Below are 15421 nucleotides of genomic sequence, written 5' to 3'. Positions count from 1 at the left end.
TAATAAAATGGCTAAGATCCTGATCACTTTATTTAGACACATATAGAATTATTTAGACACATATAGAACACAACATATATTTGTCTTACAATTTCTACTCATATTAATCATCAAATTTTCTTTCAATTCATTAAAATGCAGCACAGAGTGCTTTACAAAGAAATAGTAGAATAAAACAACATAAGGAAAGAAAGTCTAAGAATTAATAATTCTAGAAATAATAATAATAATAATAATAATAATAATAATGTTACTATAAAATACAAATTTAATTAGGGTAAAATAGTAAAAAGCTAATAAAATATCAAATGATACAACAAAAAGTCTTAAAATTGAAAATCTTAATTTTAAAATGTTATATATTGTTGATTTTTTCATTAATACATTTATTTACATAAATTACCTTATTATAGCAACCAAACTGTAGAATTTTCCTCTGTCTTGTCCACCTGCCTATAGGTGTTGAACTCCTTCACCTCTGATTGGTTGGCTTACCCAAGAGGCGGGGCCAAGTTCAGGTATTTCAACAAACGGTCAAGAAAAAGACAATATATGTACTGAGGCGTAAGACGAGAAAAAGAGAAAGAGCAGAATATAACGTGGATAATAAACACAGCTTGATAAGACCCAGGCAGGACTTTGAAGAGAATGGGACTCAGAGGTGTGATGTTGTGGGTGTTTTTACTGGGAATTGTTGCACAGGTATGTTTGCATTTATTAAGAATAATAAATAAGAATACTTCTGTATGAATTGATGCTGGGGTTTTAAAATGATTAATATTTTCCATTTATTTATTTATTTATTTTCATTTTCTGTTTACAGAATGTTGTCCAAGGTAAGTTTCAGTTTTGTGTTTTCTAGTGAGATAAAAAAAAAATCTACACTTTAAATACTGGTTTAATAATAAATGATGAAGGAATACATTTGTGATACTAAATGTAATAAATGAATAAATTCATATTTAAATAAATCAGAAATCAGAGTTGTTATCTTTCATCTTAGTGAATTTGTTGTCTCTGAGTATTAATTCTGTGCTCTGCGTGTCTCTCTCCGTGTCTCTCTCCATGTCTCTCTCCGTATTCCTCTCCTTGTCTCCCCCTCTGTGTTTCTCTCCTGTTTTTCTCGATGTGTCTCTCTCCTGTTTTTCTCTCCGTGTCTCTCTCTGTGTCTCTCCATGTCTCTGAATGTCTTTCTCTGTGTCTCTCTCTCTGTTTTTCTCGATGTGTCTCTCTCCTGTTTTTCTCTCCGTGTCTCTTTCTGTGTCTCTCCATGTCTCTGAATGTCTTTCTCTGTGTCTCTCTCTCTGTTTTTCTCTCCGTGTCTCTCTCCTGTTTTTCTCTCCATGTTTCTCTCTGTGTCTCTCCATGTCTCTGAATGTCTTTTTCTGTGTCTCTCTCTCTCTCTGTTTTTCTCTCCGTGTCTCTCTCCTGTTTTTCTCTCCGTGTGTCTGTCCTGTTTTTCTCTCCGTGTCTCTCCATGTCTTTCAATGTCTTTCTTCATGTCTCTCTCTGTGTCTTTCTCTCCTGTGTTTCTCTCCGTGTCTCTCTCCTGTTTTTCTCTCCATGTGTCTCTCTCTGTGTCTCTCTATTTCTCTCAATGTCTTTCTCCATGTCACTCTCCATGTCTTTCTCTCCTGTTTCTCTCCGTGTGTCTCTCCCGTTTTTCTCTCTGTGTCTCTCTCCTGTTTTCTCTCTGTGTCTCTCATTGTCTCTCAATGTCTCTCTCCGTGTCTCTCTCTCTCTCTCTGTCTCTCTCTCTTCCACCTCAGGTAACCTGACCGTCAGCATGTACACGGTCACCTCTAAATCCGCAGTGCTGAGCTGGAGTAAATACGTGGGCTCGTCTTCATACAGACTCACAGCGTCGCTTCGCAACTCTCCCAACCCGTCCGCCTTCAGCATCTTCAGCCAGAACACCGTCATGGGCACCATCAACACTCTGTCCTCCAACACCAACTACACTTTTAAGCTGGAGGCACTGGACAGCTCCATGACAGTGCTGGCTCAAGCCAGTGTGGACGGATACACTGGTGCGTAAAAGACTTACTCTTTCCAAAAAACAAAAAGAACAGAAAACCCTGTTTACTCGCAGCTCACTCACATTACATCTAAGAGCAGCTGTCAAATACATGATTAAAGTGATTAGAACATATTAAAGGAATACGTCAGTGTTTTGAAATGTTTCCGTATACGAAAAAAAAACCCCAGAAAGAAGTAGTTCACTTAGTAAGTCTAAGGACAGCTGATGAAGGCATTACAAATGTCATTAGAACATGTTAAAAGACTAATCACACACCTGCGTTTATAACAAAAGTCTAAGGGCAGCTGTTGAATGCATTATTTTTGTGAATATCGCTGATTAAAAGAAGTACTCCAGTGTTTTTTAAGCTAATTTCTCACCCTCGCATCTCTAGTTTATGTGTGATTACCACAGACAAGAATTTTGACATGTTCATGTGTACTGAGAAAAGAGAAAACCCTGTTTAGTTACAATAAAAGTCTAAGGGCAATCGTCAAATACTATATGATTGTAATATATGATGTAAAAAATTCTGGTACGTGTTTATCAGGATTATACAAATTTAGACCGTAATTTTGAAAAAGAATCCAAAAAAGTCTTAAAAATATATTTATTGCATAGAGGTTCGTTTACTGCCCATAGAAATCTGTTATAAGCTTGCAAGTTTGGGGGATTTTTAGTTCTTTATTATTACAGGGAAACATGTTGAATTTCTTGTCATGGTAATCAAACATACAGTACAGGTTTTGTATATTAGCGTACTCCTTTAATTAGCTTAGAAGCATCTATTATGTATTATATTTAGTCAGGAAAAAAAACCCCAAAGCGTATTCTTAAACATATTGAATTTTATTAAATCCCCATTTATCCCCAGTGTTTGCTACGTATATTGACTATTTTATCGTCAACACAGTATTAAAGACATTATTGCGTATAATTGTCCAGCTCCTGACGTCCCCACCATCACGGCGGCTTCCTCCAAACAGAGCCAAAGCATCACAGTGGAGTTCACACAAGTCTCAGGTGCCTCCTCGTACATCCTGCGCACCGAGACCAGCAAGGGCGCCTTCGTATCAGAGACGTCTGTGCCTGGCTCTCCAGGGACGGTGTCCGGCTTGCAGCCTTACACTGACTACACTCTGAGCGTCATGTCCGTCAACAGCGGTGGCAGTAGCCAGCCTTCACCCTCGGTCCAAGCAAAGACAGGTATTCTTCCTTCTCTGTCCACACTCCAAAAAACCAGAAAATCCCCCTGTCGTCACAAGAAACAGCCCATTCATGCGCACACACTGTCGGCCATTCTCTAGGCCTCAGGCCACCTGATCTCCTCGCTGAGTTAAAAAGAGGGATCAGGATGTGGCTCATATTTGAACTTCAGTGCAGAATTGTGTGTGTGAGTGTTCCACTTTTTTTTCCTTCTTCACATGGATCCTATAATATGTACCATCAGGTGGTTGATCTTAAATTACAGCATCCGAACTGGTCCTGCAGGTGAACGTTGAGAGAAGCTAAACCTCAGGTTTATGGCAGACTGTCTCCTGGGACTGGGCGGCAGCAGTTATTGTCGTGTTAATGGTGCAGCTCGCATTATGAGAAGGCTGCTTGTAGGAAGCAGTGGCTTCAAACATTAGAAAAGAGTCACAATGGGGTCAGAGTATTATTTACAAACCACACTATTCAAGCATGCTGGGAATAAAGTGGCTTTATGCTGGGGATGGGCAGGACAGAAACCATGTTTAATTAATTCTTTATCAGCATGACCGTCATTATATGACAAAAATGACATTTGTACAATTCTTTCAATAGGAAGTTTTGCTAGATAGATAGTATTTAATAAAGAGGCACTAAAGTGGAATGCTGGTCACAAACAGACACACGAGAAGATGCTTCAATTAGAGAGAACTGAATGTAATGTCTGACGTCATTGCTTAGTTTTGTTTTGGAGTTTTATTTGTTGCACAGTATAGAGACTTCCCACTCCTACCACTTCCTGCACCTGTGGTTACAAACAGATACTATAGACCCCCCCACCACCTTTTTTTTTTTTACTGGGGTTTCCTCCCCCAGTCCAAAGACATGCATGATAGGCTGATTGACATGTCCAAAGTGTCCATAGTGTATGAATGGGTGTGTGAATGTGTATGTGACTGAGCCCGTCCAGGGTGTACCCTGCCTTGTGCCACATGACCCGTGGGATAGGCTCCAGGTTCCTGTGACCCTGAAGGATAAGCGATATAGAAGATGGATGGTGGATGGATGCAACCAATGGAATTTATCTCCTCTGTACATTTAATTTATCCCATTTACTTCAGTGAATCATATCATCAATCTTCTTCTATCTTTCCCCCCTGTGTGTGTGTGTGTGTGTGTGTGTGTGTGTGTGTGTGTGTGTGTGTGTGTGTGATTAGTGTTGGCCGCTCCTCTGCTAAACAGCAGCTCCCCCACTAACAGCAGCATTGTGGTGATCTGGGCTCCGGTACCGAACGCCACACTCTACAGCATCAGCATTATTCGTGACGGCTCATACCAACAGAGTCGCCTGAACACCAGCAACACCAACGTGACCTTCAGCAACCTGGAGGCCGGCACTAACTACTGCATCAAAGCTAATGCCTGGAGTCCACAAAGCGTGCCTGGGGATGACTACACCGTCTGCCAGATCACCCGTAAGTCAGAAGAGGTTTCCAGAACATTCCTTTGCTTTGTTAGTTTCGTACTAGAGTAGGATGAATGAGCAAACAATACGATACAAAGTGCTGACACTGGAGACTCCTTCCATAAATAAATGCTCCATAAATGCTTAACATTTATATGTATCCCTTTCATAAATACGAATATGTTTATTATTAGTTTTAGAATAGGTAGAGCATCTACCTATCAAGTCCCTGTGTAATTTGTTACTATAGAAAAAATAACCTGTTACAAAGAGTGAATTAATAGAAAGCTTACAGCTCTCACTACTGTCAAAGCTGCTGTTACTGTACAGATCCATCAGATGTGGATAATTCAACAGTGCTTATGATTACGTTCAGAAACTCTTTAGATAGTCAGTGTAAATGGACTACGCATTTGAATCAATCTGTGTCCACAGGTCCTCCTACACCTCAGTCCATTGTACTGGTGAGCACGGCGGTGAACGGTGTAGTGGGTCTGTCAGCGTCCTGGGCTCCTGCTCAGGGAGCCAATCGGTACTTAGCCATGAGCTCGGCTGGACTGAACTGCTCGTCTGCATCGACTTCCTGTACTCTGAGTCCACTGAGCTGCGGACAGATCCATTATATCTCTGTAACTGCCTTCAACCAAGCCGGACCGAGCCAATCCTCCGGGTCGCAGCATTACATTTCATGTGAGTGCTTCCAGCTAGAGTGTGACTCTTAAACATGCATTCATGGAGAGACTGGAATACTGAATATTATCGTATCTTTTCACCTCAGTCTGGTATTTTTACATTTCTGGCCAGATGTTGAATGAGCTTTCTGGATTTTCATGAATACTGTACAGGATTTCCTTTCTAAATGCTACTGCTCCTGACGTTCCCTCTGTTTCTCAGTCCCCTGTCCTCCAGAGCCGGTCCATGTGGATGACATCGGACGCGGTAACTGCTCCCTGTCCTGGAACCCCGTGTCCTACGTTGACTATTACACCGCTTTCAGCAAGAGAGACGACGGTATCGAAGAGATGTGTAATTCCACGGGCACTTCCTGTAACTTCAGCTGCCACTGCGGCTACTCCTACATCCTGAGTGTGTTCGCTAACAACCAAGCTGGAGCCAGTCCTCCAGGACCCCTCCTAAATCAAACCACCGGTATGTAGAATCCAACACGCAACTTGCACAGACTTCACACACACACTCAGCTCATTCTCCCATTCCATCCCATCTTTCCTTGCCTGTAGTCCCGTGCTGTCCGACGAATGTGACCGTTTCTAGAATTTCCTGGGAGTCCCTGATGATCACATGGATACCGGTGCGAGGGGCAGACATGTACAAAGTGCAGGCTGTGGACTCTTCTAAAAACACAGTGCTGTGTAATGACACCTCACCTGAGTGTGTGCTCTCTGATCTCAACTGCAACACCAGGTACAATGTCCTCGTCTGTCCCTGCAATGAAGAACAGGGGTGCAATTGCTCCTGCAATACCCCGACACAAGAAACAGGTAAAATACAAACAAACACTCAACATTAATATACGCTGCATTCTCGTTCATAAAATTTCTCTCTCACAGCTCCCTGTATGCCTGAGAGAGTGACTGTAAGTCCGATTAACTCGTCCTCCATCAATGTCACCTGGACGTCCACTAACAACGCTGCCAACTACACCATCAATGTGATTGGATCAGCAGGTGGCCGCCTCACCTGTCAATCAAGCACGACATTCTGTCAGGTGAACGGATTATTATGTGGCTCCTCCTATCAGGTCACCTCCATTGCCTCCACGGCCGCCGGACTGAGCATGCCCAGTTACAGCGTGTACTTCCAGACAGGTGCAGTTCCCTTGTCAGTGGTGATTTGCTAAACCGATTTTCTGAGCAATTGATTAAAAAATTTAAAAAATGATTCATGATAAAACTTCCTGTTGTCATTAAAGAAGCAGTTTGTAATATTTTTCGAGCTTTCTGCCATCATTAAAGAAACGGTTTGCAACTTTAGCACTTTCTGCTACTATTAAAGAAGTGGTTTATACTTTTTAGTGCCTTCTGCTATGATCAAAGAATCAGTTTGTAACTTTTACAGCTTCCTGCTATAATTAAAGAAGCGGTCTGTCATTTTTTTTAAGAGCTTTCTGCTAACATTAAAGAAGCGCTTTGCCATTTTTGGCATCTTCTGCTACCATTAAAGAAGCAGTTTGTAATTTTTATAGAGCTTTCAACTAACATTAAAGAAGGGCTTTGCCATTTAGCATCTTCTGCCACCATTAAAGAAACAGTTTGTAACATTTAGAGCGTTGTGTTGTCATTTAATTTTAGTGCTTTTTTCTGTCATTAAAGAAGCAGTTTGTAATTTCTAGAGCTTTCCGCTACCATTAAAGAGGAGCTTTGTTATTCTTTGCACCTTCTGCTGACATTAAAGAAGGGGTTTGTCATTTTTAAATCTTTTCTTAAATCCTCCTTAGAGTTTTTCTACTATCGTATAAAAAAACAGTGTGTAGTTCTTAGAGCCTTTTGAGATTTTAGCTCTACTGTCTCCCTTTCCTCCATCTCCAGCTCCATGCTGTCCAGCCACTTTGAGCGTCACTCAGGTGAACCAGGCGATGAGTAACGTCACCTGGTCAGCTGCTCAGGGAGCTCAGTCGTTTATAGCGTCGCTGAACTCGTCGCGAGGCAACGCCACATGTCACACCACGCAGACCAACTGCCTGATAGGATGCATCACTTGTGGAACAAACCACACTGTCTCGCTACAGGCCATCAGCTCCGGGGGAAACAAGACAGTATGCACGTACCATGGCTTCTCCACCAGTAAGTTACACAGATTCATTGAGTATTAAAAATGGCCACCGTCAGCCAATCAGCTTTCAGCGGGGTTAGCATGGTCGTAAAAATTAAATGTTATGTACATCTAGCTACACTCTAGCATTCAAAATGACCTTACACAAATTAGCCACTGGAGGGTGATGTTTGCAAATGGGTGCTTGGGCCCCTGTGATCAAAATCACTCTCTGTCCAGGTGTGTGCTGTCCTTCAAGAATCCGTCTTTACACACGCCTCAATAATACCCTGCGTGTTTCATGGTGGTCCTCGAGCTCCTTCAGTAACTTCACAGCCCAGGTGACAGGTGGAGGCCGGGCCCATGCTTGCAGCCCCGCACCGGGACAGAGTATGTGTGACGTCTCAGAGGTCACGTGTGGTGATGTGTACACGGTCATTGTGGCACCTATAAACCCAGACGGAACCGTGGTGCCGTTCTGTCCCAGTAGGATGTACTCCGGTATGATCCCTTCACTCTTCACTCTATGATCAAAAAGTAGCTGGAACTAAAATCTATATAATATTACTTTACTCAGATGTAGTCTGTTACACAAGGCATGTTTGGTGTTTGATTGTGCCTCATTTATCTGGATGCGAACTGGAATTATTTGTAAAAATCATTCATAGTTTGACAAGAAATGTGGTATTAATAAAAATCCTGTAAAATTCCGAAAAAACATTCGTTGCCTACTCATGCTTAAATGAAAATTTAAACTGCTTATTTTGATTACGTTTACAGAATTCAGCATTCACTTATATAAGCACTTCATTCGGAAACACGTCCTCGTGCTTAGCTCACCAGGTCAGGGACTAGCAGCTCCATCGAGAACGTTTTGTTCACGAAAGCCAGCTGTTTTATATCATCGATGTTAATTAAAGAAAACGAACGATAAAGAAAATGAGCCAACGCATTCATACGTTAAGAAGAAAAAAAAAACATAATCGTTCAATTACAACAAACAAAATGGCACCGTATAAACAGAATACGGGTCAGTCTGTCTTCGCAGAGCTGTAAGCCGTAAGCAAACACCTCAGCTGGCGGAAGATTTAACACTCGCTTTTCAATAATTAATAATATTATCCTGTATAATAACTTCCACTTCTGTCTTTCAGCCTTTACCCTGATTGTTCATTTCGTGCTCCCAGCTGTCTGTGCACTTGACCATTTATGGAGTTTTGTGGGCGTCTCTAAATGCAAATGAGCTGCGTCGGGAAGGTTTACAAAGGATCAGCATAGGCTTTCCGGAACTTTTGTAAATCCAATGGAAACGTCTAGGCCCAGTGTTGATGGTATGATAAATGTCAATCAGCCCACAAAACTCCACAAAGGCAAAGCTCACAGAGAGCTGAAAACAACAAAATGACAACTAAATGGTAAAAGAGCTCTCGTCTGTGAGCAAGTTTCCTTATAGAGTACGTAAATTTACACAAACTCAGTAGGATACAAACATTTTCAGAACTGGATTTTGATGTACACCACATTTCAGGATAGATTTACAAAGAAATTTGTTAGTATGCAGCTTGAGAAAATGCGATCCAATGTCTTTGAGGCAAGCGTGCGACGAATATGTGCCAAACTGGTAGCTACAGTGTAAACGTCCCTTACTTTTCAGCCTCAGAGCTTCAACACAGAGCTAAAAAAAAAAGCATTCTTGGCGGATAGACTATATCTGGGATAAAGGAGAATGTGGACTTGAAGCTGCAACAAACCCAGCGTTAGTATTATTTTATACAGATAAGAACTTATGCATCATTTTCTCCCATTTCTTTCAGTTTATTGCTCAGGCAGAGATATCGGAATGGGTAAGTCTCAGAACTCTTTACACTGATCTTAAATCAATTAGTGGGAACAGGAACTAACTTGTTTTGCAGATGTTCCACAACATTACAATACCAGCACAACCGTAAATGGATTTAAAAAAAAACTACCATGTATTGTTGTTTTATATAAAAAAAAATAAAGGTATTTTAGGTATCATCTCTAAAAGCTGTCGATTAAATAAAGTGTTAAAGCAATAAAGTGAAGCTCTTTGATTCATCGACCGGAACAAAATGTGATGCAAATCTATCGTTACAAATAATTTGATATATATAATATCAACATTAGTAAAACATAAATAATGTATTGTAAATAGCTTGTACTTGATCAATTAGTATATATGTACATTGATTTAATTAACTCTCTCTCTCTCTCTCTGCTTTTGCAGTACTCTATCGAGGCAAGAGAAGTCTGGATTAGCAAACGGTATGGACAGATTTATTTATTTATTTATTCAGAGCCATTTTGATCCTCTTTACACATCAAACAATGTCATCAGATGATATCCAATGCATCCTATTGCCTAAGACAAAAAAGCCTTTATAAATAAATAGTGCTGGTTTGTGTGCTGGTGTATCTGATCACATTTGTATTTACACCAGTGAAAGCCTTTGTGAACATGGTAACGATTCGCAAGGGTTGTGTTTCAGTAGTATGAAAAGATGCGCACAAGATCATTGCACCATTCACCGTTACACAATAACTAGTAAAGTGAAAGGTGGATGCTTTATAGTATAAACAAATGTTTTCTGTAAGGAGATGGTTATTTATCATTCGCATTTAGCATTAGCATTGAAGGAGTCTCCAGTGTCAGAAATGTTTTCCGCCACTGGAAAGTCTTCGAGGTCGAGGACTTGTGGTTTTTTTTTTGCCTTATTAACTTTAAGAAAGAGAAAAAAAAGAGAGGTTGGGGATTAAATGTCTTGTTTTATGGACGTTCTATAACACATTGTAGGCAAATTGCTGTGGTATAAGAGGAATAAAACATTTCAGGATATGTTGTTTTAAGAAAATAATTAATTTATTTTCTTAATTCATGGAAACAGTAACTCTGCTTCATCACACCACATAGTCGTTGATGATTTTCCTATAACAGCCTGCCCTTAGGTGTTTAATTCCTTATATATCGTTCAGTTGATGAAAATTTTCCGTACCACGTAGACCTGTATGAATACAGACAGTTTTCAGCCGTCTTGACTGAATTGTGTTTTTCTCCCACACAGCTTCATCTGACATCAGACCAAAGAGCACAACTGCACTCTTCTGCATAACATCCTCAACATCCCCATGTTAACAACTCGTACTAACACACAATCCTCCTGTCGTATCCAAGAGATCAAATAATTACATATATTGATAAGTATTTGTGCCTTAATGCTAGACATAGTGTATTTAAAACCATTCAAAGCCATTAAAAGCATGTATTCAAAAGGTACTTATTAACCCAACTACCCAAGAGCAAGTGAAATCAATGTATTCATGGTATGTACGTAAAATGAGGACTAAAGTATACGGTTTATGCGTTTATGTGTTTGTTGGGCCACACAAATGTAGCTTGAACATTGTATTTACTTTACTTAGGCAAGTAGAAATAATTGACCAGATTTAAATGAAGTGCACATGATTCAGGTATCCCAAAATGTTCTCAGGGTAATGGCCATTTTTTTTTTCTTTCTTTCTTTGTTCTATTAATGCCAGAAATATTATAGTTTATAGTGAAGCAAAGCATGAAAAAAATAAAATAAAATAAGGTTTAAAAAGTAAAAATGATCCAACTAATATGTCAAATGTCAAAGATTTGAGAACTCATTTTGTTTTAAATTTGAATTAACTTCAATTTTATGAACGCTTTTTCCTATGTCTTATGCCTCCAAAGGAAACAATTGTTTTTATTTTATAAATACTATAATCTTTGGATGTAATTAAAAAAAACAGTTTGGAATATATCTGTTAGTATCAAATAAATTCACGAACATTCCTTATTGTGATGTTGTTCCTTTCATTTCTCTCCGGCTGCTTGAAGTGGTGGTTTGTGTAAATATAAAACATATGGCAGATTAAAGGTTGTTTATTTCCATCGAGGGTCAGAAACAACAGAGACAATTTGGGATTAACCAAGATCGATGTTTGCATATATCGAGTACAGTGTGAGGCATAAGCAAGCACTTAGCTTGACGAATGTATGAGGTCGAAGGTTGTACGAAGGTTGTGTTGACAGCACACACACAAATCACATACAGTATACGATTCATATGAAAGAATTTACATCATTACAATACAACATAAATGCTATATTCAGGGCAGAGGTATGACTAGAAATCCTGGCTCCCTGTGAAAAACTCCTCTGGATTTAGATGCATTCCAGATCCCTTGTCTCCCTATAGAGGCTAACTAATTGGAGACTTCTGAATGAACATGATTCTTGGAGAATAGGGTTAGAGGTTTTTGCCCCCAGAGCAAGGAGGTGGTAATAATGACTGTAGATTCAGTCCCCTCTGAAACTATTGGAACGGCAAGGCCAGTTCATGTGTTTGTGTGCTGTACACCATTTGGGTTTGAGATCAAAAGGTGGATATGAGACGAGAGCTTAGGATGGCAAGTTTTACTTCCTGGTATTTACATCTAAATGTGTTCAACAACATAAAACAAGCAGGAACAGATAAGTCTTGAAGTAAATTTAAGTAAACGACACTTTAATATTTGGTTGCATATCCCTTGCTTGCAATAACTGCATTAAGCCTCACTGACATCACCAAATTGGTGGTTTCTTCTTTTGTGGAGCTCTTCCAGGCTTTTACTGCACACTCTTTTAGTTGGGGTTTGTTTCAGAGGGTTCCTCCCTCCTTCAGTCTCCTCTTCAGGAGGTGAAATGCTGCTCAATTGGGTTAAGGTCTGGTGATTGAATTGGGCAGTCTAAAACTTCAACTTTTTTCCCATTGATAAAGTCCTTTGTTGAGTTGGCAGAATGTTTTCAATCATTGTCTTGCTGCATGATGAAGTTCCTCCTGATTAATTTGGATGAATTTCTCTGTAAATTGGCAGACAAAACGTTCCTGTAAACCTCTGCTGCTACCATCATGAGTTTCATCATCAATAAAGATTAGCGAGCCTGATCCAGAAGCAGCCATTCAAGCCCAAACCAAGACACAGGCGCTCAACCACACCCACACTCCCACATGCCACGATCGCTGCTTGTCTTATCAATTTAGGGACGCACCTGCCCATAGCCCAAGTGGGAGCCCAGATACCGTACTTCCACCCATCCAACTGCACACTTCTTTGGGTTTGCTGAGAGTCCTGTCCATCTCAGTGATCTCAGGACATCCATCTGGTAATGAATGTGCCTCTGCCAATCATTACTATAAATAATAATGTCATCTAAATACGCAGCGGCATGGGGATGGAGGATTCTGTCCAAGAGTTACTGGAATGTTGCTGGGGCTCCAAACAGCTCAAACTAACCCAAACAGAGTGGAAAAGACCGCTTTTCTCACGTGATATTGGAATCAAGGGGATCTGCCAATATCTGTTGTCAAATCCAGTGTCAAATAAAAACAAGCTAACCTAACCAATTGAGCAGATCATCAATGAGCCATTGGATATGCGTGAAATTTAGTCCACCCAAAACACTACCGGACTAGACCAGGCACTGTGGGACTCCTCGATTACCCCCATATCGAGCACGGCCCTGAGATTCTCCCACACCGCAATGCCCAGGCAAATGATAGGGGCGGCTGCGTACCACCAACCCTGGTGGTGTCTCAATGTGGTGTGAGATTAGTGTGAGGACACAATTTCTGTTTTACTTTTATCCATACTGTTCTTATACTGAAAGCGCATACCATAAACTAAAAATGTTATGGAGGTTGGATGGTGCATTGTAAAGCCCAAATGGCATTACTTTATACTTGGAATGCTACAAACATGGCCAGAAAACATGTCCTACACTTTTTCCCTTTCATTGTAAGAGGGAAGGATGCACTCTAGCTCTTTCAATCTCTGGACTGCATGAATTGCATAAATTAATGTCTTAGAGGATTTGATGTCCTCCTTCACTTGCATCAACATCTCTTTGGACCGCATATTGAGAGTTCCCATGAACAGCTATCAAATGCAAATTCAATGCATGGAACCAACTCCAGACTTTTTATCTCCTTAATTTGTCATGAAATAACAAGGAAACAGGCCACAGCTGGCCAGGAAAATGCTTTTCAGTCAATGTCCGATTACTTTTGAGCCTGTGAAAATGGAGGGACTCTATAAAAAAATTTTTTGTAATTCCTAAACAGTTAATACAAAAAAATTTTAAACCCCTTGAATTAAAGCTGAAGGTCTCAATCACATCTTGATTGCTTCACTTCATATCCATTGCGGTGGTGTACAGGGGCAAAATTATGAAAATTGTCTCACTGTCCAAATACTTAGAGACCTGACTTTATATATGCAGTTAGAAACGCTATCATTTAATACATTTGGTCACAACCTTTGCATGTTCTATGACAAAGTGCATTTAAGGTAACAGATAACATTATGAAGGCCCTGATACTCAATACATGGTCTGAGACAACCTATAAATGAGAACCTGACTATGGAAGGGGAAGTGGATGTCCAAATATTAACTGTAGGAGTTTCTGAATATATTCATCCATTGCTGCAGTTTTTATGTGCAGAAAGGATATATACCTGGCCCGAAGCTCTGATGCAGGGCTCTCTGAAACCCTGATATTGTTGTAGGATGTGGTGACTGTGGTGGTTTCCGGACTTTTGATGGTCATTGTGTGATCATACACTGAGATACTTTGAATGAAACAAAGCATTAACCACTGTAAACAGATCTTCCAGAGATCACAGATTTGTGGATAAGAAACCAGAACTACCATAGGATAAACTCTGTCTCTGTCAAGGGAATTGCAAGCAAGTACTTTGGTGAGAGGTACTGTAGGCCGCTAAGAGAATAGTCTCAATTTGTATTTCTCCTACTTCAATGGATTTGTGGATAAAGCGCCAACTAAAGGTAAATGTTGTAGTTCTGGAAATAGCATTGAAACATTGCTAAGTGTTATGTAAAAGCGTTGAGAACTTGACGCTGGACTTAACATATTGGGCATTGTATGAACCAATTGTTCTTAAACATTCAGAAGCTGTTTCTGTCAACAGAAACGTCAAAATCATGACATTCTTGGGTAAGGTGCTGCGCTGTAATTGAAATGGAAACCATTTGCATTTACAATTAAGGCATTTGGCAGACGTCCTTATCCAGAGTGACTTACAAATGAGCAGTTTAGGATTAAGGGCATTGTTCAAGGGCTCAGCAATGGCAGTTTGGCAGTGCTGGGATTTGAACTCACGACCTTTCGATGAGAAAGCCAATGGTCAGGACTGTACTTGTAAATGAGATACATAGAAAAGAGAAACATATTTCACTTCAGGAAAGTACTGAAGATTCTCTATAATAAAGGTGCTTGAAATAAATAAAAGCTTTCGAGAAGGAAGTCGTCTCTTCTTTATGTGGTATATAGAGTTTCTACAATATATCCACTTTCCTATTGACTTTCTTTCTCTCCTATTCTGCTGTTACGAACTAGGAACATGAAATTCTCTTATCCCTGAGCCATAAAAAGACCTTTTCATCGGATTAATCAGCTGCCGTAGGGGACGTCACGTAGTGTCGTAGATACCCCTGAAGTATCCTGGGCAAGATGAGCCATCCCTACTTGGAATGTAAATGTTAAATTTTGTTCTGGTTCATATCAGGTTTTTAAAAAGACCAACAAAAAAATGGTCAAATTATGCTTTTCGCGCGAAACGAACATGGGACAGAGCTTAATCATGTTAACAGTCACATGACTGCGGTATAGCGTGTAGCATTTTGGCCAGTTTTACTTAAATGATAAAACATAATAAATCTGTTTTTTGCAGAAAAAAAGAGAGAAAGAACAAGCAAAATGCTATTGTTATTATGTTGTATTATGTCATGTTTTGTAGTGATGTTATTAATGCTGTAGTCTGTGCTATGCTAGTTCATTTGATCATGCTAGCTAGCAATCTAACCTTAGGCTATTTCTTCACTAATGCAGCGATATGAACGCCACTCACTAAATATCCAGCATACGTGA

General features: G+C 40.0%; 1 protein-coding gene across 1 annotated transcript; it reads left to right on the top strand.

Annotated features, from left to right (window-relative positions):
* The first annotated feature begins 552 nt into the window (after positions 1–552).
* Positions 553–11295, top strand: LOC128619188 (fibronectin type III domain-containing protein 7). The gene is made up of 14 exons (XM_053643184.1): positions 553–702; positions 824–836; positions 1770–2030; positions 2966–3226; positions 4429–4686; positions 5112–5366; positions 5571–5825; positions 5915–6175; positions 6245–6502; positions 7223–7477; positions 7686–7946; positions 9260–9289; positions 9694–9731; positions 10529–11295. Exons 1-13 carry the CDS (start codon positions 649–651, stop codon positions 9723–9725), a joined length of 2454 nt encoding a protein of 817 aa, XP_053499159.1. The 5' UTR covers positions 553–648; the 3' UTR covers positions 9726–9731; positions 10529–11295.
* Positions 11296–15421: the final 4126 nt, after the last annotated feature.

The sequence above is a fragment of the Ictalurus furcatus genome, chromosome 15 (genome assembly GCF_023375685.1).
Source record: "Ictalurus furcatus strain D&B chromosome 15, Billie_1.0, whole genome shotgun sequence".
NCBI lineage: Eukaryota > Metazoa > Chordata > Actinopteri > Siluriformes > Ictaluridae > Ictalurus > Ictalurus furcatus.
This window is presented reverse-complemented; position numbering and strand designations above follow the sequence as displayed.

Excerpts from the sequence above, each read along its gene's own strand:
- LOC128619188 (XM_053643184.1), top strand. The coding sequence starts at position 649 with ATGGGACTCAGAGGTGTGATGTTGTGGGTGTTTTTACTGGGAATTGTT. Across the intron at positions 5,367-5,570 it reads GTCGCAGCATTACATTTCAT|TCCCCTGTCCTCCAGAGCCG; the intron begins GTGAGTGCTTCC and ends TCTGTTTCTCAG. Across the intron at positions 6,503-7,222 it reads CAGCGTGTACTTCCAGACAG|CTCCATGCTGTCCAGCCACT; the intron begins GTGCAGTTCCCT and ends CTCCATCTCCAG.